This window comes from Lygodium microphyllum, chromosome 14, assembly GCF_053477565.2.
Source record: "Lygodium microphyllum isolate KBCC chromosome 14, Lygodium_microphyllum_v1.1.10, whole genome shotgun sequence".
Classification (NCBI taxonomy): Eukaryota; Viridiplantae; Streptophyta; class Polypodiopsida; order Schizaeales; family Lygodiaceae; genus Lygodium; species Lygodium microphyllum.
In genome coordinates, this window is record NC_141148.1 from 118,587,579 (window position 1) to 118,612,300 (window position 24,722).

The 24,722-nt window shown below is 41.0% G+C and overlaps 1 protein-coding gene across 1 annotated transcript in view; it reads right to left on the reverse strand.

The window, feature by feature from the left end:
• Positions 1-4,425: 4,425 nt before the first annotated feature.
• FUS6 (COP9 signalosome complex subunit 1) overlaps positions 4,426-24,722 on the reverse strand; it is an 81,242-nt gene continuing 60,945 nt past the window's right edge. The window contains exons 5-6 of the mRNA XM_087693284.1: positions 4,994-5,228; positions 4,426-4,889 (exon numbers count right to left, since the gene is read on the reverse strand). Of these exons, the coding sequence (XP_087549410.1) occupies positions 4,707-4,889; positions 4,994-5,228 (418 nt within the window). The 3' untranslated portion in view covers positions 4,426-4,706. The remainder of the gene's footprint in view (positions 4,890-4,993; positions 5,229-24,722) is intronic.

Genomic DNA, 24,722 nt, shown 5'->3' on the forward strand with positions numbered 1-24,722 from the left:
CCAAATAATGTGATTAACCTTTATGTCAAGGACATAGAGGCATAATATCCATGTTGCATGATATTGCATCTGATTTCTTTCACCTAACCTCAAAAAAGAATTAACTACATTGATTGCATAATAATTTATTTATCAAAATATTAAATGTTTCCATAGCATTTCAATGAATTTATCATACATCTTAACATATGGTGAGAAAATAGTGACAATATGATTTGGCTAGTATTTGAGTGTAAAAGCGAGTGGGTTTATTTTCTTCCTCATAAGAAACTACTCAAAGCCAAAACAACTATGGATATCTTCTCGAAATATATTCCTTTACACCATGGAATGCCAATGTCCATAGTTAATGGTAGAGACCCTAGAGTTTGTAATGCATATTGGACCATATTTTTTAAGAATTTATGTACATGAATTTCACACCATGCATTTTATCTAGACTTCAATGGGCTTCTAGACTTTTAATATCCTTACAAAATTGGTTGGATGGACACATAGGCAAGAATTTGGTAAGAAAACACTCAAAGCCAAAGAAACTATGGATGTGTTTTTGAAATATATGCTTTTACACCATGGAATGCCTATGTCCATATTAGACTTTTGGTAGGACATGTGCATAGACTAGAATTTTGCATCTAATTCAATTTGCAAACTACAATGCACCATATCCTTATGGAGGAAAGACTTAATTCTCAAGTAATGCATGATCATTCCCCTTCCACACTTACAACCCAGTTGTTTAATGAGATTCTTGAAAAAGCATAAAGTTTGTAGAAAAACATGCCACTTATTTTTTTGAAGCAACAACAATCCATTCACCAATCCGATGAAAAAATAAGGGAAGTCAAGAAGGGACATGTTCAACACTTCATAGTAAGAAAACATGGTAGAATCATTGTTTAGGGCCATCTAATGGTTAAGCTAGCCTCAACATCTTGACCATTTAGATAAAAATAATTGTGGTTCTAGGTTGCTTATAGTTGACACCTAGGAAAACCTCAATGTTTTTCATATTAGCCTCTTTGAGACCCTATAAACAAGCCATACCAACTTTTCCTATTGTTGATGGCCCACCTTTACTGATAAGTACTTTAGATTTTTGGAACTCTAAGTAGTCATTGAGCATCAAGGTTCTCAAATTTGTAGTAAATGTGTTTAAGGAAGTGATTGATTAAGTACAAGGTGTATTTTCAACACTTCATAGTAAGAAAACATTATAGAATCATTGTTTAGGGCCATCTAATGATTAAGATAGCCTAAAGAGCTCCACCATTCAAGATTATTCATGGGATGAAGCTAATTTTGGTTCTAGATTGCTTATACGATACCTAGGAAAACCTCAATGCTTTTCATATATTAGCCTTTTTGAGACCGTATGAACAAGCCATACAAACTTTTCCTATTGATGATGACCCACCTTTACTGAGACGTACTTTAGATTTTTGGAGCTACTAACGGTCATTGACTATCGATGGTCTCAAAATTGTGGTGAATGTGTTTAAGCAAGTGATTGATTAAGTACATGAACCATCATGTGAAAAGTCCATATATGTTTTTCATACATTTTTTCATCATACTCTAATAATTTGACACATACAAATCCAATTGGTCAATTTGACACAATTCTTCATTATGCCACCAAGGGAGTTGTACGTTTGCTTAGCTTTGACCAAAGTATAATAATGCTACAACACTCTCCTTCAATTACCAAATGTGTGCCCTCAATAGATTACATCCGAACATTTGATAGCATAGAGGTTCACCCTTGAAAGGCCATGTAACTCAACAATCAATTCACCATAAATAGATTAATCTCAATCATAATTGGCCCAAGACTTAATATAAATTTAGTGAGCATTAACAAACTAATCTCAATTATCATCGGCCTAGAGTTTGATCATGGTAATTGTGAAATACATTTCACTGACAGTGAAGGCGAAATGACTAAAACAATTGAAACATTTGGCTAAATCATAAAACGCCCAAAGTAAAACAGCTGACTAAGAAGATTTTTAAATGAAAAACAATTGTTTTTTAATGCTTTTTTCAGAGTTTTTAAACATTGGATATATGATAGATATCATTTATTGACATGAAAGGATTTGCATTATTTATAAAGAAAACTATATCACATATATTGTTCAACTATTTTGCTTGGGACTTGCCCAAAGGTGAAACATTTCAAGGTGAAACACAATGTTTCAAGGGTGAAACGTTTCATGGTTACCTTGACATTAATAGACTAATTTTAATTATGATTGGCCTAGGGTTTAACATTATCCATGTGAATACAAAGTATCTGTGTGAGTGATGCCATTAAATTTCATATTATTGTGTCACTACCTAATTGTTACTTTTAGGTCAAGAGTTTGTCAATATTTTCCTTTTGTCAATCTCTACAAACTACTCTTAGATGTGAACTCTACTTTTGTTTGGTCTGGTATAGCAAGGTGTCTAATGCTTACCTTTTCCTATGTTTCTTGGGTATTTATATGTACTCTCTCTCTCTGTCTCTCTCTCTCTCTCAAGTTGGTCAAAATAATAAAGCTACCTCATTTTGCATGCAAATCTCACGACTCTGCAAAATGTTTGTATCAATTATATCTAATCTCTTACCTTTGAGAAGTTGACCCTAGTTGTATTTGGTGAATCTTTTATTCAATACAATGAGGGAAATTATGATGTGTTTTTATTAATTATTTCTACTTTGCAAATAGCCTTTCCAATCAAATTAGAGTGCAATATTTCCACTAACTTCCAAGGTCTAGTGGCACACTTTTTGCGAGTAAGCCACACTTCTAACAAAACTAATGAATATACACATATCATTGTCTCCATCATCTTGTCATTGGTTTTACAAACCTTAAAGTATGAGGATGAGAATGCTCCGTGGCCATGCATCACTATGCTTCTATCCAATTAGGAAGAGGTGATCCAATCGATTGAACAACCTTGCACAATAAAAATATTTGATTCAACAAGCTTTCATTTTAAGAGGATGTGGCAACTTTTATGTACTTAAGATCATTTCTTTAGTTAAGAGATTAAGACTTACCTTTGGTTGAAAGATCCTTGCTTTGGTTAATTGAGTCTTACATGGCATGCCTATTGGTTAAAAGATCCTTGCTTTGGTTAATTGAGTCCTACATGTCATGCCTATTACTACTTCGATTAAGAGATTGAGACTTGTCTCTAGGATAAGGGAGCCAATAAAAATACAACCCTTCATACAAATACATTACTCCCCCCTATTTAAAGAGTATCAAGATGCTAGTACAAAGACACACTCAACAATGGGATTGGACGACAAAGACAAACTTGATGATGGGATTGGAGTACAAGCAATCCTCAACCTCCTTCAACCACATGGCTTGCTCCTTCAAAGGCCCCAGTTTGCAACATATTATCGAGCATTTTTTCCAACACTTGAATCTTGGTGAGCTCCAAACTTGTGTGAAGAAAAGTGGGGGCTAATAATTTTTTCCTAACCAACCTCATCCTTGTGAACGTCAACACTAAAGGGGTGCCGCCATATTGGCCCCCTTACCCTATGACAAGCCATACGTAAGGTGACTCTTGATGTTGTGGGACCCAAATAGGTGGGTGGATCACCTGATCAACATGGGCAAAACGCCCCTATACTTCTATCAAGTTGAATCATACCCTTCTAGAGGATAACATGATCAAATTGTGTCAACCTATGTGAATTGGCCTCAGGTTGCACATCCTTGAAATAGATGTGTGAGCTTCAAACTCAAAGTTGCATTTTTAACCAATTTGTGTCAACCTATGTGAATTAGCCTCGGGTATGGCAACTGGAGTAAGGAGCAAATTTAGTGATGCCAAAGGGCACCCGTTGCATCCTAGGAGAAAAGACAATATGTATGCTTATATACAAGCATCCAATGTATGCATCCATCCCACATTACAATTAAAACTCTAGGCAATGTGGCTTTTTAGTGAAGTAAACAATTCAAAACATTGAACCCTAAGAAAAGCTACAAATTAGGGCAAATTGAATCACTCAAGAGGACCAAATGATTTAGATGCTTTACTAGATGCAAAATAAGATGTGATTGAGTCATATCCTAGATTTTGGATCACTCAATCTAGAAGGTCATTGCAAACATTATCTGAATAAATGGAAATCCTAATAACTATCAAAAGCATGCCAGATTTTTCAACATATTTGAATGGGCATCTCTTTTGTATAGTCATTACTACATTCAATAAATGATAGATATAATGTTTATGCTATCGTCTCACTCCTAAAGAATTCCGACCAGACAAGGATGTATATTAACTTATACACCACTTGGATGTGCATAAATAGCAAAATAAAAAGCACCAGAACTCCAAAATGCAATGTATATCTCTTGTTCCAAAACAAATAAAATGTCAACATGCACCTCGTAAGTAAGACTCTTATACAAAGAGGTTTTGATTTTCATGCACTGTATGCAACTCAGGTACATTACAAAACGTAAACCAACAGGTATAAAAATATATTCCAATGTCCATCGTGTAACTTCAATGCATGATGCAGACACTCGATATAACATTCTTATTGTCTGCCTGCAGTCACCTGTTTTGCATACGCTTTTACCCATCATTTGATCAAGTTCAAGCTCACATTCAGATGCTTAACTACATGAACAAATCAATGATTCAGGTGCACCCTAAAGTTTCATTGACTGTTGTGGAGATCAACCCACCCTCTTATTTACGCCCCTCATGACAAAATCTTGCCGCAAAAGATTTGCACGCAGAAGCATAGCTCGTGTGTCTTGTTCAAAGTCTGCCCCAGTTTGAAGCACACGCTGAAATGTTGAATTCCTCTGGTCAGCATGCCGTGCATAAAGAATTTTACTGTGTGAATCAATACGAGCCTGAAAAGCATGATAAAAACAGGTCAGTAAATTTGACACTACCACCAGACACCTTAAGCCTGGCATTACAAGGACAAGACTTCAAATGCATCACATCCAGTTACCTGGATCTGGTTCTCCATGATTAAAGCTGCTAGCTCTTTTTCTAAACCAGTAATACTTGTATTGAAAGCAGAGGCCATTCTATTTAGATCCACAGAAATGAAGGGATTGGTGTATTGAATGAGAGCTTTGTGTCTGATGTCCTCGTAAAGTGCCTCAACATGGTCGTACAGATGAATATCAAGTGACAGGTTGGGTTTCAGTTTTTGAAGATAATTCAGACAAGAGGCATAGCGGCTGCAAAAGACATTAACAATCAAGTCATGAAAATGAAACCAAAAATGTAAATTGCAAACAGCATGATTGTTAACATCAAATAATGCCCAAATCAACCCCTTCCCTTTTCCTACTCAATGTTTTAAGACTTTGTATCCATGATCATCTCTGTTTTACTGCTGTTTTGGTTTTTGTTCACGTGTGCATGCATGGATGCACGTGTGTGCATGCACGCACACGTGTGTGCATGCACGCACACGTGTGTGTGCGCGCGTGCACATGCACGCACTTGCGCTACAACATGTCCTCGCATTTAGTTGCTGCTTTCAATCTAGAAGAATCAAATAATGACAACCAAGTTCCAGCCACGATTTTAATAATGAAACAATGCAGCTTTCTTCAAGTACTTGAGCACCATGTAGATATCCTTCAAATGTGTTATCATTTCTCGATTCTGTTATCTAAATAATGACTCAATGCAGCAGTCTTCAACTCTGTAAGCATATATGTGCCCAAAAGTACTAACTGGACAACAGTACATTGCCTAAGCTCGTCCATGGGATGACTGAATCTCTAACACCCGCCGTCAGATCCTGGACGTAGCACAAGGCTCAAGTATCTAGTGTTGTCAAAGAACGGCCTGACAAAGACCCTTCGTAAACAAATCTGCCAAGTTATCCTCCCTCTTGCAATACACCACATCAATAGTCTTACCCAAGTTCCTCTCCCAAATGAAATGGTAATGTATCTCAATGTGCTTCGACCTAGCATGGGATATGGGATTCCGTGCCAAAGCAATGCAACTCTAATTCTAGCAATGAAGTGCAGCAGGACATGTCTAGGGATAGTTGAGCTCTCCTAAAAACCTTTGGAGCCACACTATCTCACATGTAGTAGAAGATGCCACTCTATACTCCACCTCTGTACATGATAGGGCAACTATGGACTGCTTCTTACTACTCCGAAAGATAGCACTTGCTCCCAAACTAAAGCAATATCCTATTGTTGACCACTCATGGTCAACATCTCCAACCCAATCTAAATCTCTCAAACCTAGTAGAGCAAAGGTAGAATCTCCTGTATTAGTTGGATAATAAATACCTAGGTCAAGGGTCCCCCTCAAGTACCGCAAAATCCTCATTGCAGCCTTCCAATGAACCAACTCGAGTTCAGTCATGAAGACTACAAGCAAAGCTATAGGAAACACAAAGCAATCCAAGTATTTAGAAGCCATATCAACTACCTGTAGCAAGTAGCATCTATCGCTAGTGAAACACCCCTCCATCTCGAGAGTCATGAAAAGCTCGTACAATACCACTGCTAGGAGATGAAAATCCCCCTCAAAATCGACCAAATCTCATGACCTAGAAAGCAGTAAAGAAGGGCCATATGAGTCATCTCTAACATCTCATGTAGTACCTCCTTTGTGTACTTGACTTTCTGGGTCTAATCACCCATCAAAATGAGATTGTCCACATAAAGCATGAACAACACGTGGCCTGTGGCTCAGATATGTATATACGACTAGGGGTTAGCAAAGAAATATCGACGCCCTAACTTCACTCAGAGGAACGAGTCTATCTTCTCATTCCAAGTATATTTCAGTTTGTTTTAGGCCATAAAGGACCTTCTTCAACCTATAAAGTTTGCCATTCGATGAGGAAAAGCCAAGAGGCTGCTCAACATAGATCTCATCCTTCAAATCACCATTAAGAAAGGCAAACTTCACATTAAGCTAATAAACCAACCACCTCCTATGGTTGGCTAATGCAAAAACGGCCCTAATGATAGCCATCCGAGTTGTAGGGAGAAAGGTATCCACGAAATCCACTCCTGGACGTTGCACAAGATGCACCTTGTGCTTATCCAAAGTGCCATCACTATGGTACTTGGTCTTAAATACCCATTTGACTCCAATCAACTTCCTATGAATAGGCCGTGGCACAAGATCCGAAGCGCCATTCCGCTCAATAGGGTTAAGACATTTGTTTGAACATATGAAAGAGTGGTGCCTTCTTTGTATGCAAATGTAATATGAACTAGTCTTTAGGGTGTGGAGAGATGAGGATGATGAGTTGGAAGGATAAGAATCTAAGGTGGCAAGTCAAACTAGACTCAATGCAGTGTATCCAATGTATTTATGTGACTATTTAAGAGGCAAACTCTGTGCAAAGTGGATGAAGCTTTTCTTTTTTATCTCAAACATATAGCTATCTCTATCTATGACCCTCCATGAATTTTCTTTTCTTTCATTTGGTATAAGAGCCACCATCATTGTGCCTATGAGATCTCTATCATTTAAGCAAAGCATTTAAGATTGAAGGCAAGAAGAAGAGCCATCACCACTCAAGTTCGTAAGGGGCTCTGATTCCAAAACAAGCTAAGGCCTTGCTTGTGATCAAAGTTGAGGGGTTGCTTGTGCCATAAACGGGGGGGGGGGGGTTTGCGGGGCCGGCGGCTCTTCTTTCAACAAGGTGGAGAGCAGCTTATGTGCCTGTCAAAGACACAAAAGAAAAGAGAACTTCCTTGATTGCTTAATAGATGGGTTTTATGCCAAAAACCAAGTGCCCACTACAAACGAAAAGTCGTCGGCATCAAAGACGTACTCTTGTGCATCTCAAAATCAACACCCTCATGGTAGGTAGTGGCCTGTTTACACTCCTTTTTCATTTGATAAAAAGGCATTACCCTTTGTTTTAAGTGTAAGGAGCTTGCTTCTGAGAATCAAGACAACAGAAGAGAAAGTGATTTGCTTGATTAGCTAAGAGCTTGAAAGCCCCAAAATATGGGTGACAATTGCAAGAGCATGTCGCCATCCATTGAGCATCATCGTCAACATATTCTTGTCCTTCACAGATCAACGCTATTCAAAAAACGATAGGGCTGCATTTGTTTTGAGAATATAAGCTCTCTTGAAAGCTTGGTTATTAAGGTTTTAAACCTTCAACAATCAAAACCCCTATTCACACTCTCTCTTTTGAACTAGTTTATTCTTAAGCATTAGCGTTGTTCACACTACCAAGTCTGAACTGGCCCTTGTAATGGGCTGTTCACGCCGCTTGCTGCCCAAAAATTGGATAATGTAAAAGGCAAGGCTCTTTTTATGGATTGATACATACCCTTGTAATCTTCAAATATTTCCCTTCTTTATAACCGGGCACTGCCATTTTGAGTGAAAATGCCAAGCAGTAAGATCTTCCAATATATCCCAAAAACAATGCTCTATCTCCATTATGCACAAGTTTCCAATTTCATTGTTCAAAATCCAATCCAATACCATGTTTGTCATGAAACTTCTAAGCCAAAGTCCAATAAAATCCCAAATTCTATGTATTCCAAGATTATCCATGTAATGTCCTATCAAGCCATGTATGCCTTGAAGCTATTAAGCCAATGCAAATTATTGTAGAAGCACAATCACGCTCAACAGTAAGACCCACGGACCGCTTATTATTTCAAGCGTTTCAAGCGAACGCCTATGGCTATCTCTCACCTAGCCAATGCACCTTCAATCCTACCGGGGTGTAGTGAGCTTACCTCAATGCCCGAATGAGTTGCCTTCTCCCTCAAGTACACTGGTAGCTCCACAATTCGAGATGCAAGCTCAAGCATCCTCAAGCCTCCACCTCCAAGCTCCATCCTCCATAGTTGCACGCGAGACAAGAGAAGAGAAGAGAAGAGAAGAAGAGAGGAGATGATGGAGAGCTTCACCTCCAAGATCCCTTACCCTCACACGCTCACTCCCTTACACTCACACTCTCACACTCCCTCTCTCAAGCACACACAAGCAAGCAAGAAGGAGAAGAGAAGAGAGGACACTTTACCACACACCAAAGAATGAGCTTCTCTATTCACTTTTTGGCTTTTATACATGCCCTAAATCCCTTGGTCACCCATCCCCTTTTTTACATGACCGGCCATTGTGGCAAGGTCCTCTTTTCCCATTCCCTTTTATTTACCCTTTCTCTTTACCTATACCCATCTACCTTTTATAATCGGCACAAGAAGGAGCCTAGCGTTCTTTTACAAAAGTTTTAGGGATGCCTTGCATTTACAAATGTGTCTTTTCCTTTGACTTGATTTTTTAGGCCGCCCTTGTGCTTTTGATTATTCTCCATCCTGCTTCTTCCATTGCATTTGCATTCTTGACTTTTTTTTTCTCCCTCTCGAACTCGAGTTAACATTACCCTCCTCCTAGACGAGTGCAAATCCCATGGCACTTACGGATCTTTGTTGATGAGGGCTTGGTTCTTTGAAGGATGGTTCCCGAGTTGATGGTGGGGCCTTGTGTGGATTAGCACTAGGTGAGAAGATGCGGCAAATGGTTGCATTGATGGAGGCCGAGGGTATGTAGAGTGGATGGCGAGGCCTCCGATGTCAATGGTTTGCAACATTCGTCTTTACCCGAAAAGAGAAAAAGTGTGCTACCTATGGGGAGTGTCTACCTTGCCATGTGGTGCATTGTGCTTGTGCTAGTGGAACTAGGAGTTGGGTCGCGAACCACAGCAAGCCTAGGTGTTGTCCCAAACTTAAGGAACCAGTTTGTGCATAAGGGAGATGCAATGGATGTAGCTTTGGGTGACAGGTCTAACCATAGGCGAGTGTAACCTCCCTAGGTATGTCCTGCCCTTGATGTGCCCTAAGCGTGATGTGGGGAGTCAGAAGAGGGGCTAGGGGGTTAGACACGGAGCCGACGGACCAAGGCCACTGAACGCGCCTAACTTGAAAACCCCTAGGTGCAGTGACTATAGCCAATGTGGAGTCATGTTTCTCGTGATTTCCTTATCTTTTCATTTTCATTCTTTTATTTCTTTTCTTTTTGCTTTTTGTTTTCTTTTCTTTTCTGTTGGGATGTAAAGGTCATTTATTCACCTCTGTGTATTTTACACGTGTATTGTTATGTTGTATATATGAATGCACCCTTACGGGCCCTAAGTATAAATACATTTTATTCTTTGTGTACCAACATATTGTTGGTACACCCAAATCAGCTCGTACTCTCTCTGACACTCACAAGCACTCACCTGCTCACTTCTCTGCTGCATATCTTCACACTTCCGCTACCCGCGCACACCAACAACTGGTATCAGAGCTTCGGCTAAGGTGCTCGCGCTCCTCGGAGTCCGTGCCAGACATCTCCAGTGTTCGCTCGCGTGAAATCGACAGGTCATTTTTGACCTGGCAGGCGAAGACAGGTCGTGTCTGACCAAGCGACAGCTCACACAGGTCGTGTCTAACCAGCGACAGCTCACACAAGTCGTGCCTGACCAGGCGACAGCTCACACAGGTGGTGTCTAACCAACGACAGCTCACAGGTCGTGCCTGACCAGGCGACGGCTCACAAGAGTGCAGGCGACAGCTTCCCTGCAGGCGGCAGGTCACGAAAGTGAAGCGACAGCTAAGGCGACAGTTTTCTTGCAGGCGGCAGGTCAAAATCGTCAGGGCGACAGCTCACGCAAACACGTGGCAATCAGATTTGACCTGCAAAATCAGGTCACGACAGTTTATTTGATCCTTTGTGTGATTTTTCACACTTACACAAGCCCCAGTTCATGCGTGCAAGCATGGTTTGCAGATTTGTGCAATTTTGAGCCTGGAAATTTGGGGCTTTTTCCAGATTTGATTTTGTTTATGCTTGACAATGGTATCTGTGTCAAAAATTGCAAACATTGTGTACATTAACCTCAATTAAATTGGAGATTTTGCCAAATTTGTTGGAATTTTGCTCATCCGAATAAAATTTCTTGGCATTGGACCAATAAAATTTGGGGCTTTTCATGTATTGATGTAATTTTGCTCAGCTGAGTCAATTTGGCTGACATTTGTGCACATTTGGACCTGGAAATTTGGGATTTTGTGCAGAATTTGATAAATTTCTGCATTATTTGCCTGTGCAATGGCTGGTTTATGTAAAAACAGTAGAGGATTATTGCTGGTTATGCAAGAACAGCAGTGTATTTGCTGATTTAGCTTTGTGCTCTTGCAGTTCAGTGCATTTACACTTGTACTTGTGATGGCTGCAACTTCTTCCAGTTCTGACATTAAGAGTTTGATGGAAATCAAACGGTTTGATGGTCAGGGTTTTGATCTTTGGAAAGATCGTATGCACGGCATATTGTTCTTAAAGGATTGTGAGGATGCTTTGCAAAAGGATAAACCCGCACAAATGTCTGAGGCAAATTGGGCCAAAGTCAATAAAAACGCTGTGGCTTATATAAAGATGGGTGTCACTGATAACATTTTAACAAACATTAAGGGTTTAGACGCTGGTTATGCAATATGGGAGAAGTTGAAAACTACCTATGAGATCACCACACCTGTCAATCAGGTCCATTTAATGCGCAAGTTGGTGAATATGCGGCTGGATGAGTCCAAGCCTGCAGCTGAGCACTTGAGTGCATTTACTGGTATTTTAAATCAGCTCAAGGATGCTAATTTGGATTTTGATGATAAGTTGAGGGCGATCTTTTTTATCATGACATTGCCCGACTCTTGGGAGACTTTGGTTGTTTCTCTCAATAATAACCCCAATCTCACATATGATGGTGTGAGGGGTTTGATCTTGAATGAAGAAATTAGACGTAAGTCTAGTGGAGAAGGCAGCAACTCAGCTTATAATGTTAGAGGCAGGGCTGAAAAGAAAAATGCAAATGCTGGACAAAGAAGCACGAGCAAGAGCAAAGGAAAAGAAAAGAGTGATGTTACATGCTATCAGTGTGGTCGGAAGGGCCACAAGAAGCCTGATTGCAAGTATTACAAGAAGAAACAAGAGAGAAAGAAGAATGCAGGAGACAAAAAGAAGAAAGAGGAAAAGACAGATGCATCTGAGGCAGGCAAAGGCAAGGAAAAGGCCAATGTGGCCTCCAGTGTTGTCATAGAGGAGCTCTCGGATGCAGAGGCTGATGTATTATGTGCAGTGGATTAGGATGCCCTTATATGTCACATGCAGGATATGCAGATCACCAAGGCTGATGTGATTGATGCACTTTTGTCAGTTGATGATGGTGTCACTCAAACTTGGATTGTAGACTCTGGTGCCTCTTTTCATGTGACTCCATGCTTGGAGTGCTTTGCTACTTTTGACGCAGGCTGTTATGGCAAGGCTTACCTTGGAAATAATCATGCTTGCAGCATTGATGGGATTGACACCATACACTTGTCTTTGGATAATGGACAAGAACTTGTGTTGAAAGATGTCAGATATGTACCTGGCATCAAGAAGAGTTTACTATCTGTTGGACAGCTTGACTTGCATGGTTACACCACACTATTTGGTGGTGGTTTGTGGAAATTAAAAAGGGCTTCCATGCTGATTGCTAAAGGAACCAAGAAGGGCACTTTGTATTGTCTACACTGTAAAGCCTTGAATGGCAAGTTTCTTGCAGTTGCTGAACTTGGCTGTCATTTGGAGTTATGGCATAAGAGATTAGGCCATATGAGCCAGAAAGGACTTGATGTCCTAAGTAGTATCCTAAGCAGTCTAAGATAATTACAGGTTGTGATGAAGGCGGGATTGGGACAAGAAGAGAATTCGTCAATGAAGCAGACTATTAAATCATATAGGTCCTCTGACGTACAAATGAGAGCCTCTTCGGGTTTAGTAGCATTGGCGTTGTAGATCCATGGCTTAGGTTAAAATCCACTCCTACCCTTCTCGAATATGGCATGAAGATTGGGTTATTCCTCTCGAAGGGTAGGGTGTTACAAAAAGCCATCCAGGCATCCATGTTTACATCACAACTGCGCCTCCTTCATGTGGGTTGGCACTCATTGCCCTTCACAGCCCTAGGTACTTCAAAAACTTTATCCTCCAAAAATCTGCGTCCTCGGTCTCCCATAGGATGGGATTCTACTCTCTCTCCGAGATCCATTTGTCTCCTAGCCTGCTTCCAACATTCATCGTCTCTTCCACCACCTTGACTAGTAGTACTTTGTGCAAGTTGACGGGGAATCGGAAATTAAAGTGGGATAGGCGCGGTTGGCACCACTGCTGGCTAGGCATTCAATCTTCTCTTTGCTTCCTCCACCATCTCTTGTCTCTTCCTCTTAAGCTCCGCTTTTCTTTCAGCAGAGGTATCCACCTATTGTTCTTCTTCTTCTAGGCGTGGGAATGGAGGCTGTGGAACAAGTTCTTCTTCGTAAGGTCCCATGTCAAAGCTTGTGCTAGCCTCTTCTCCTTGCTAGTCTTCCTGTTGTGCCCCCTCAACGGACCCTAGTGCGTCGACTTCTTGTGGGGTCAAGCCCGCTTGCACTAGATAGTTTCGTTGCTCCTCAAGGTCAAGGCTGACACCCACGGGTTGCGCTAGCATCTGCAGGCCTGCTCTCAAGGCCCTGTGTGAAATCCCTAGCTTCTTCTTTATGGAGTCAACAGCCTCCCCTTCCTCCGTTTGAGTGGCATCCAACAGTGTGTTCAAGAAGGTGCATTGCTGGGCTTCGAAACTCACTTGGGCAACCTCTGCCTTGCTCTCACGTAGCACTTTGTCATTTTCCACCTAAGCCAAACAGCGCGCCAAAGCTTTGACTCTTCTCTCATTATGGTTCGCCCAATCCTCTGCTCTCTTCATTTCCTCAAGGCTTTCTCCTTACCTTTGAGCCAGTATCATCAACCTCTACTCTTGATCTTCAATCTCTCTTCTAAGCCTCTATTGCTCCTCTTGCTCCGAGGTTGCCTCTTTTTTCAAATTCTCTATCTCTTCTCAGTACCTATGTGTCCTTCCCTCTCTTGCCACCTCTAACTCTTATGTGGCTTTATGGACCTTTTCCTTCTCCCTTGCAGGTCTTCATAGAGCCCTACGAGCTCGTCATTATGGCATCGCATGCTCACTAGGGCTTGAGTCTCTTCATCCAACCTTGTTTGCCAATCGGTTTCTGCTTCTCGTCCTTGGCTTGCAACTGCTCCTTCAGCTCACTTATCTCTCTTTGGCACATGGCTACTTAATGAGTTTTCTCGAACTAGAACATATCCATGGCCTCCTTTTCTATCTCTGATTCAGCCATTGCTATCTTCTTATCCTCCTTTGCCTTCTCTAGCTGCGAGAGAAGCTCTTTGACGTATTCGTCATAGTCTACAGGTGATAGCTCTATCGTGGGAATAGAGGTTGTAGAGGTCTCCACCTTCTGCCTCTTGGGATCCTGCCTAGACTCGGCGTCTGTTGCTATCGGTCTTTTAGTTCCTGTTATGGGGGTACCTTCTCTTGTTCCTTGAACCATTTCCTTATTAACAAGGTATTGTACCCACGCCATAAGGTTGCTAGTATCCACTTTGGTTGTGGAGCTTGGTGTGGATATGGTTGTGAGGGTAGTGGGCACTAGGAGTATAGGGATGGGATCGATTGGGGCCTTGCCCTTGCCTTCTTTCACTACGGGTGGTGTGATCTCTGGCGCTTGTGTGCTTGAGCCTTGGCCCTTATCTCTAAGGGGGCTCATGGCACCTAGCTTGTCCTGCCTGCACTGCTGCTCTATAGATAGACGTGTTACTATAGCCATATCTTTGTCTTCCTTCCTTTTCAGCTCTTCCTCTTCTTCATCTGCCTTCCTTTTTCTCTCCTCCTCAGATTTTCTTGATTCTTCTTTTAATCTCTCCGACTCCTCCTTTTCTTTCTTCTTCATTTCTTTCTCTTCCTTCTTAAACTCTTTTTTAGCTTTTTGTAAGTTTACTTTTTCTTTTTTCATGCTTTCCTCCTCTGCCTTCTCTTGCAAATCCTTCTTCTTTGGCTTTTTGGGCTTTCGTTGGCTACTTTGCATTCCTTGTTCTCCTTCCTCATCATTGCTTACCATCCTTTCACTAGAGTGTGGCTACTGCTCATGGTGAGGAGGTGACCTCTTTGGTGTTTCTCTGACTCCTTCTCCTTTACCCTGTCCTTCCCCCAATGCTTCCCTTATTATAGCTGTCAAAACCCCACCGAATCTGATGGTAGAGGCCTTTGAGGATGATCCTTTTCTTTTAGCCTTGGTAGCAAGGGACTCTCCTCCTACGGGTGGATCTTCCTCCTGTTGCCAGTGCTTTTGGTGAAGACACGATGGTCTTCCGCACAAATCCATTTAGATTCACTACATCAAGAGATCTTGCTGCAATGCTCTCCAGCATATGCACATTGATTCGGCTCCTTATTGAGTTGTATCTTTGGCTAGAGAACAATGCGTGCATCATTTTGACCTGCAGCTGGATTTTGGGGTCGGGGATGTCTGCCAAGCTGATGCCATCGTGTGTGTGGACCATCACCTTGTCCATTTCTAACATGGCATACACATCTCTCTTCGGCCGCCTTTCCACCTTATTGGCTAGGCCCAATGCTTTCTCCACCAACTCCGGATTCGACAAAATCTGGACTCAGCAAGTTTCTTCTCTATCCCGCACTGTCATGATGCCGCGGTTCCTACTAAAGGTCCGGAGAAACTCCGCACACTGGCTGTAGTCCACTCCTTGACCAACTGTCTCCATGTACTTTTACAAATGGCATTGTTCGACAATCTCCTTCACTGCTTGTTCCTCCATAGCAATATCCTCCAAGTTCAAGACGTGCCTGAACTTGAACTAGTTAAAGGCCCTTGTTTCCACGAAAAGGCCATATTTTGTAAACTCTTCTTCTAAAAATGACAACTTGTTGGCTTTCTATTGGCTTGCCATGCTAGGTGCCTGTCATGAAGCCATGTTCACCATTAGTGCTTTTCAAAACAATTATTTGCAAAGGAAAAAGATCACGTGCTTCTGGAATTGAAATGCTTAATTATAGAATTAAACTTCTCCCTCAAGCAATTCGAACATTCCAAAATTAATGACCCTTTTTCTTAACCATGATTTGGTTTTGATTTGTTTTCCTTTGCTTTTGAGTTTTACTCTTATTTCCACCTTACCACCTCACCTTGCAGAAATAAGAAAAATCCTTCCTAGGATTATAGGTTAAGGGGTTAAGGGTATTCTATACATGGTTACAGTGTTTACTTTTGTATGAGCCAAAGATAAAAATTGGGACCGTATTCCATTTGAGCATAGTGGTCCATGTCACACGGTCTGATGCCTGCATGTGTGATGTAAGTGAGGACATTGAGCAAGAAATCACCGCACTCGACTCTGCTAGCAATATGGACCTCCTTTTCTATAAGGATTCAATCTAAATAGGGATGCCCACTGATGAGGTCCTTAGGGGGTCAATTACGAATGGTACTCAAAACCCTATAGGAAGTTGGAGCTACATATATCGGGTCATACTCCGAGGTTTTGATCGCGTGTCTCTGTTCAGCGTTTGTTATGACTTGGCATCCTTCTAGTTCCCATTGAAGTCGAAGAGCATACCATTTGCATAAGAAAGAGGAGTCGTCAGCGAGATGATTCAACTCCTCAATTTCCTGGTCCATGGCAAGGACTTTGCTCTTGTCATAAGATGTGATAAAGCGTTGTTTGCATGCTTCTTCAATAGAAAGCTCGATGGCAATGAGTTCCTCGGCTACCTGGGAAGCTTTGACAAATATGAATTCAGATTCCTCCTATGAGCAAGATAGCATTCACACTTTCGTAAGGCTCGTCCAAAAGACCTAAGTCTAGCTGATCGTAGCTTTTAGCAAGCATGGTAAACGTGGCATCCAAGCATCTGAGGCAAGCAACCAAATCGTCGCCTGTATTCTCTGCTAAGTCTGCCGCCAAGGTTAGAATGAGTCTCCAATGGTAAGAGGGTCTAAGACTGGCAGGTGACTGAGGTTTCGTTGGGCTTGACAGTTCAGCAACAAGTACAGCTCTGGTTGCGGTTCTGGCTAGGGTTGTGGCCTTGGTGCACTAGGCGTGGCCAGTGCAGTGGATGGGGCACTACTAGATACTTGGGCGACGGTTGGGTACTAGCAGGGCAAGGTTGAGGCAGTTTAGGAGTAGCGGCTGCATTTGGGTCAATAGACTTGTTAAGTCTCGATGGGTTTAGGTTTTGGAAGGGCAATGGGCCCTGCAGCCAAAGGCTTTTGTGGCATCGATGCTTGATTCATCTTGATGCTTCATGTGATCAATCTTGAGGGCAACATTTGACTAGTGTCCTTAGCCGTCTTAGCTTTAGGTACCCAAATCCAGGTATTACCCTTATAATAGCACTGCGCTTGCAATAAGAGCTTGGGGATCCATTGTGGCTTGGCTGTTCGTCGATGCTTGTAGTTTCTTCGAGGCCTCCTAAGTTTTGAGTGAAGCTTCCTAGCCTTGCGAGCTCATAGTTGGGCGCTCCTAGGCGGCGGTCTTGGATGATTTGGTACCCACTTGAACTAGTATTCAAGGGTTTTAGCTTTGTGGTCAAATTTTTGCTAGTGCTCAAGTTTGGCGGTGTGACATTAATGTGACATTAAAGTGATATTTAATGTGACATTAAGGTCACAAAGATTAAATGTGACATTAAAGTGACATTTAATGTGACATTAAGGTAAATCATGGGGAACACGCACGAGGATGACCGTCCGGGCTCTTGGGCGCCCGAACGGGGTTAAGGGGAGCCTAGTACTAAAAAGAGTCCAAGAATAGTAGGACTCACCAAGGTTTGACGGCTGGCAATTGGATCACCATGGTCTGGCCAGCAATATACTAGGCAAGGTTGGGAGGTGAAAGGAATCACTCGTGCTCACCGATCCGACTGTTTTCTTCTGGCTTCATAGTCTTCTTCTGAGTGTTCTGACATTGGTATCAGAGCTCACGGGTTTAGTCATGTGGATCCATGGAGTTCTTCTACGAAAAGGCAGTCGACGGTTTCAGTTGTCCCACTATTCATTCACTAGACGGGTCAGTCGACGGGTTTCATTCATCACGTTATTCATTTCAGTTGACGGGTCTTGCCTTGTCGACCCGTGAAGGACTCGTGAGTCACTAGTCAAAGGCGCCTAGTGGCACGTCACATAAAATGTGACGTGACGATTATCTACGTCACGAAATTTTATGGCGGGGAGGATATCTTTTACATAAAACGCCGTATGTTGGATCGTGCGCCGTCGAATCCTGGCGTGAGCTTGTCTGAAAACGCACCAACGGACCACACGTTTTTTTTTCCCCCTTTTCGCAGGCTGAGACTGAAGCTATTTTCTGATGCATGTGTGATCAGTCGACTACACGTTTTGAAATTTTTCTCACCAGCCTCGACTGCACCTGCATCACAAGTACAAGCTCAGCAGAGAACAAGTTCAGGAAAGAAGCATTGATGGCCTGCGTGATTATTAAAGAACTGGACTGAATACTAGTCGTTTCTGCAAAGAAGCTCCATTTCCTGCGTAACCGACTTTGTTCGGGCGATAAAATTTGTTCCTTACTCTTCAGGTTTATTTACAAATCAGCAACAACTGCCTGCCATTAAAATCAAGGAAGTACTTTACTTTGTATGCAAATTTCTTATCTTTGCTTTCCAATTCCAGTGTATTAATGGCAGAAAAAGGGAAAGAGAGAGTAATGGAAGGTTCTAGTTCTGGGGACCACCCTATGGTAGATCCCCATGAACCAAAAATGCAAGAAGAACAGTGGGAAGAATTTTTTGCTACACAAGAACAATTTGATGATCTTAATGCTCGTGTGCAAGCTCAAGGGGTTCAAATGGAATTTTTAACCCAAACACTCACTGAAATAAAATCTCAAATAACTTTATTGTTAGAAAGAGATAAAAATAAGATAGAAACCTCGGATGTCCCATCTTCATCGAAAGATTTAGATGTGACTATGCGAGATCCTAAGGAACCCCACCATAAATTGAGGGATAATCCAGTTCTAAAGGATATGAAACCCCCTCAGTTTCACGGGGAGAAAAAAGATAGGAATAAAGATACAATCTTTAATTTCCTCCAAAAATGGGAAGATTTACATAAACTTAAAAATACCCCACCACATCTCCAAGCACTGGAGACTAGTTTAACTTTGGGCCCAAAGCATATAAGTGGTCGCGAACTTTAAAGGAGGCAAATAAAATACCTGAAACTTGGGCTCAATTTGAATCCGTCTTTTCGAAAGAATTCCTTTCTGAAAATGAAATGGAAAGAAATTGGGAAGATTGGGATTATGTCAGACAAAAGGAAAGACCCCTGCTGACATATCTGGAGGAATATCGTGAGATAATCCTCAAATTGGAAGGAATAGATGAATTTCAAAAAACAAGAGGATTCATTAGGGGGCTAGATAAAGCCTGCAAAAAGGAAGTAAAAAGGAGTTCACCTAAGACGCTGGAAGAGGCAATTAAATTTGCATTAATTCATGAAGATAGTATGCGTCCAGGTACACTCACTAGTCTCACTGATACGGAGCCCAAGTCTAAGGAATTGGAAACCTCAAAATTTGTGGGCAAATTTAAAAGGAAAATACAATTCTTTAAGGGTAAAAAACAACCTTTTGAAAAGAAACCATATGTGAGACCAAAGTTAAGTCCTGATGACTTTGATAAGGCCAAAAAAAAAAAAAGTTGTGTTTCAATTGCCTATCCCCTAACCATGCTACTTGGAATTGCCCTCAAAAGAAAAAGGGGGAAGACAAAGGAAAGGATAAGCACAAGGGCAAGGGAAAAGAAAAACAAATCCATGTAGTGCAGACCTTAGAATTAAAGGGGCATGAAAAGTACAAATCTTTGGAGGTCTTGCACATGGATGTACAACATAAGTGTTGTATGTCAACTTCTATGTGGCAGCCTACTTTTGGGCCACATGATTTACTTAGAGTACATGGATTGATAGCCGGAAAGAGGGTTAGAGTCATGATTGATAACTCTGCTACACATAACTTTATAAATTATGCACTTGGTCAAAAAATTGAAACTTCCCCAACAAAAGAGTGGGCATCAATATGTTGTTCATATGATGCAAGGCCAAGACAATAAAATATGGGATACAATGGTATCCAATTTGGAAATTGAGATTCAAGGATATAAAGATAAACTTGATTTACAAATTATGAACATGAAAAGAGCTGATATTGCTCTAGGGAGGGAGTAGCTATGGGGATTGGAACCATCCTTAAAACATAGTTATCACCATAATACACTGGAATTTGAAAGGGATGGTAAAAATTTTGTCATTCAAGGTGAACATGAAGTATCTGATAATCCTTTGCTGTGTTCTACTGAAGTTTAGAAGCTGATAAAGAAGGAAGTTTGTGAGGTATATATGTTATGGTCTCTTCCTATACAAAACACTTTCACTTTCTGTAATATAAAGCAGCAATTTTCTTATGTTTGTGAGTTGAATGTAAATAATCAATTAAGTAGTTTGTTAGATGATTTTAAAGACGTGTTTCCTTCTGATTTACCAAGTGGCCTTCCATCAGATAGGGGTGATATAAATCACCCAATTGATATCAATAAGGATACACACCCTATTTTTAAACCACCGTATAGATTAAGTGAAACACAGCATCAAGAAGTTGAAATACAAATTAAGGATTACCTTGATAAAGGGTTTATGCATCCCAGTAATTCACCTTGGGCTTCACCAATTTTATTGGTAAAGAAAAAAGATGGTTCTATGCGACTTTGTGTTGACTATAGAGCACTTAATAAAATAACGGTGAAGAATAAATTTCCTATGCCCAGAATGAAAGATCTTTTTGATCAATTGCAAGGGGCAAAATTCTTCACAAAGATAGATTTAAGATCAGGTTATCACCAAGTAAGAATTAAGGCACAAGATGTTCCCAAGACAGCATTTTGTACTAGATACGGGCATTATGATTTTTTGGTGATGCCTTTTGGCCTCACTAATGCACCAGCTATCTTTATGAAGCTGATGAATAGTGTTTTACGGCCTTATCTAGGACATTTTGTAGTAGTCTTCTTGGATGATATCTTGATCTTTAGTAAATCAAGAGAAGAACATTTGAAACACTTACAATTAGTATTCCAACTGTTAAGAACACATTCCCTTTATGCGAAGAAAACTAAATGTGAATTCTTTGCACAAGAGGTCAAATATTTGGGGCATATTATCTCGAAAGAGAGAATCAACATGGATCCAGAAAAAGTAAGGGCAATTATTGAATGGCCACCTCCAAGGAACTTGGAAGAGCTGCAAATCTTCCTAGGTTTATCTGGATTTTATCGTAGATTCATTCAAGATTATGCCAAAATAGCTGTTCCAATGACTGACCAACTTAAAGGGAAAGGAAAAAGTTTTAATTGGGGAACAGACCAAAATGAAAGTTTTCAAAAACTTAAGGTAGCTATTGCTACAGCTCCAGTACTATTAATAGTGGATCCCAATAAACCATTTGTGGTTGAAGCTGATACCAGTGATAAGGCGATAGGCGCGGTCTTATTACAAGAAGGTCGACCAGTTGCTTTTGAAAGCAAGAAATTAGATCGTGCAAAACAGAATTATTCTGTTTATGAGAGGGAGATATATGCAATAGTACATGCAATAAAGAAATGGAGACACTATCTATACGGTGCCAAACTTTTGATTTTATCGGATCATGAAAGCATTAAGTGGCTTAATGATCAACCGGATTTACATGGGCGTAAAGCCAGATGGGCTGAACTCCTCCAAGAGTTCGACTATGAGATAAGATATAGAAAAGGAAAGTATAATATAGTAGCTGATGCACTCAGCAGAATGCCCATCATTAATTAATTGAGTTTTACTCAGTTCACTTCTAACTTGCTTGAATCTTTAAAAGGGAAATGCCAGGTTGATCCGGCATATTCCAACATATGGGAAGCAATAAAAAATGGAGATCCAAATGAAAGTGCTTCTACTGAGGAAGGAATATCTGAGGATGTTCAACAAGGAAATGGAGCATCAGGGGTTGCTAAAATTGGATTCAAGTGGAAGAATTTTACCATTGATAATGGTAATTTACTCTACAAGGATAGGGTATGTGTCCCGAAAGATATAGAAATAAGGCGTCAGATACTCTTTGAGTGTCATGATACCCCTAGTGCAGGACATCCAGGAGTTAATAAGACTTATAGTCTTATTAAAAGGCAATTCTATTGGCCTGGAATGAATAAGGACGTCCTTGACTATGTAGTCAAATGTAATAAATGCCAGGTTAATAAAGCTGAAAGATTGAAAATGGGAGGACTTCTCCATCCACTAGAGATTCCTTCGGAAAAATGGGAGAGTATCTCCATGGACTTTATTGTTGCTTTACCCAGAACACAGAGGGGGCACGACTCTGTGTGGGTGATTGTGAATAGGTTAACCAAAATGGCTAGGTTCATTCCAACTTCAACTGATGTTAAAACACCAGAATTGGCTAGATTGTTCGTAGAGAATATATACCGATTGTATGGCCTTCCGGCAAATATAGTTTCTGATCGGGATAGAAAATTTAATAGCCAATTTTGGCGTGCGGTATTTAGGAAATTGGATACTAAACTTAGCATGAGTACGGCGGATCATCCGCAAACAGATGGACAAACTGAAAGGGTTAACCAAATCCTTGAAGATATGCTTAGGGCATATGTAAGTAAAAGGCAATATAATTGGGAAGAGTATTTAGCGATAGCAGAGTTTGCATATAACAGTGCCAAGCACTCTTTCATTGGATATAGTCCATTTATGTTAATGTATGGGTTTCAGCCCAGAGCTCCTTATGCAGTTCTACTACAAAAGGAAAAGGTTCAGGCAGCTAAAGACTTTTTGGAGGATATGAATAGTATGTCAAAATTTGCTCAAGAAAATATTAAAAAAGCTCAAAATCGAGCTAGAGCATATGCAGATCCTCACCGAAGAGACATCTCCTTTGAAGAAGGAGAATTGGTCTATCTTAAGGTGCCTGAACAAACTAAAACTATGAAAAAGGGACAATGTCCAAAGCTTTCACCGAGGTATTGTGGTCCTTTCATAATACTTAAAAAGGTGGGAGAATTGGCTTACAAGCTCCAACTACCTGTTGGTAGTAAAATACATCCAATTTTTCATGTAAGTAAATTAAGGAAGAAGCTGGGTGATTTGGATAATCTAATCTTAAATGATGACATTGAGGACCTGTTCAATGACCAATCTAATCCACATGAACCAGAAAGAATATTAAATGTTCGTAATAGACGAACAAGGAATACTATTTATCAAGAATGTTTGGTTAAGTGGAAAGATTGTTCAGAAGAAAGCTCAACATGGGAACGAGTAAGTACTTTAAAGAAAAGGTTTTCCGATTTACAGTTAGACCTTCCAAGTATCGTTTTCGAGGACGAAACCGATTCTTAAGGGGAAGGAAATGTGACATTAATGTGACATTAACGTAATATTTAATGTGACATTAAGGTCACAAAGATTGAATGTGACATTAAAGTGACATTTAATGTGACATTAAGGTAAATCATGGGGAACACGCACGAGGATGACCGTTCGGGCTCTTAGGCGCCCGAACGGGGTTAAGGGGAGCCTAGTACTAAAAAGAGTCCAAGAATAGTAGGACTCACCAAGGTTTGACGGCTGGCAATTGGATCACCATGGTCTGGCCAGCAATATACTAGGCAAGGTTGGGAGGTGAAAGGAATCACTCGTGCTCACCGATCCGACTGTTTTTTCTGGCTTCATAGTCTTCTTCTAAGTGTTCTGACAAGCGGGTGGTGACGAATCACGACCTTCCTCCTTAGGCTCGATGGTGGGTTTCTCTATCGATGGCTTTGCAGATTGTGATGGAGTCGCGCAACCCTTGCTGAAAGCTGTGACGATTCATACGTTGCCAATGGCCAGGTGAATATACTGTGACTGGTAGTCGACATTACAATGGATCTGCTTCTTAAAGGTTGGTCCTAAAAACGATTCTGTGCCAGCATCTTTCGTGTTTGGCAACACATAAAAGATCATGGGCAAGCTTTCAAACTCGATAGAGACTGCAACTTTGCACTTTCCCAAAAGTGTATATAATCGGTCTCCCAAATGAGCTGAGTTTGGCATTAGTGGGCTATAACTGTGGTTTGCCGATTTGAGTCCAATGATTGTGAGTCAGGATATTAAAATCAACGCCCTGATCGATCAATGCATCAATGGTGTGTGTCTGCTGGGCTGTAATGGTCATGCACAGGTAAGCCAAAGCTACGGCTTCCTCACCCTCATCTTCAATCTCCATAATGGTGGCTACTTGCACATTGACAGGGGCTTTTAGCATTGGGGTTTCGTATAGTGGATGTGTGGGAGGGTAGTACTTCTTTACGCGGTTGCCATTAAAGAAGCCTATGCCCTCACCTTCCAAGGTTTCGAGTTCTACATTACCGGCTCGACTTATGGCGCAAACTCTGAAAGGTCCTAACCCCATAAACTTCATCTTCTTCTTATGTTCCTTGACCGAGTACAAGGGTACTAAGTCACCCTGTTCAAAATCTCGCTGCTTGACATACTTGTCAAACCATCTCTTGCGTCATGCCTTTTCGCAGATCGGCACATGGGTGGCTAGAAGTCGAGTTTCATGTATGCGTTCTAGCTCAGCTAGATGTTCCGTTCATGCTTCCTTTACCTCTCATCTCTCTTGAATAGTGATTCTCAAGCTAGAAACAAAGAATTCTATAGGTAGAATTGCCTTAGTTCCGTAGGTCAAACAACCTGAAGAAAGTTTGTCCCACAACCATTTTAGAGGTTATC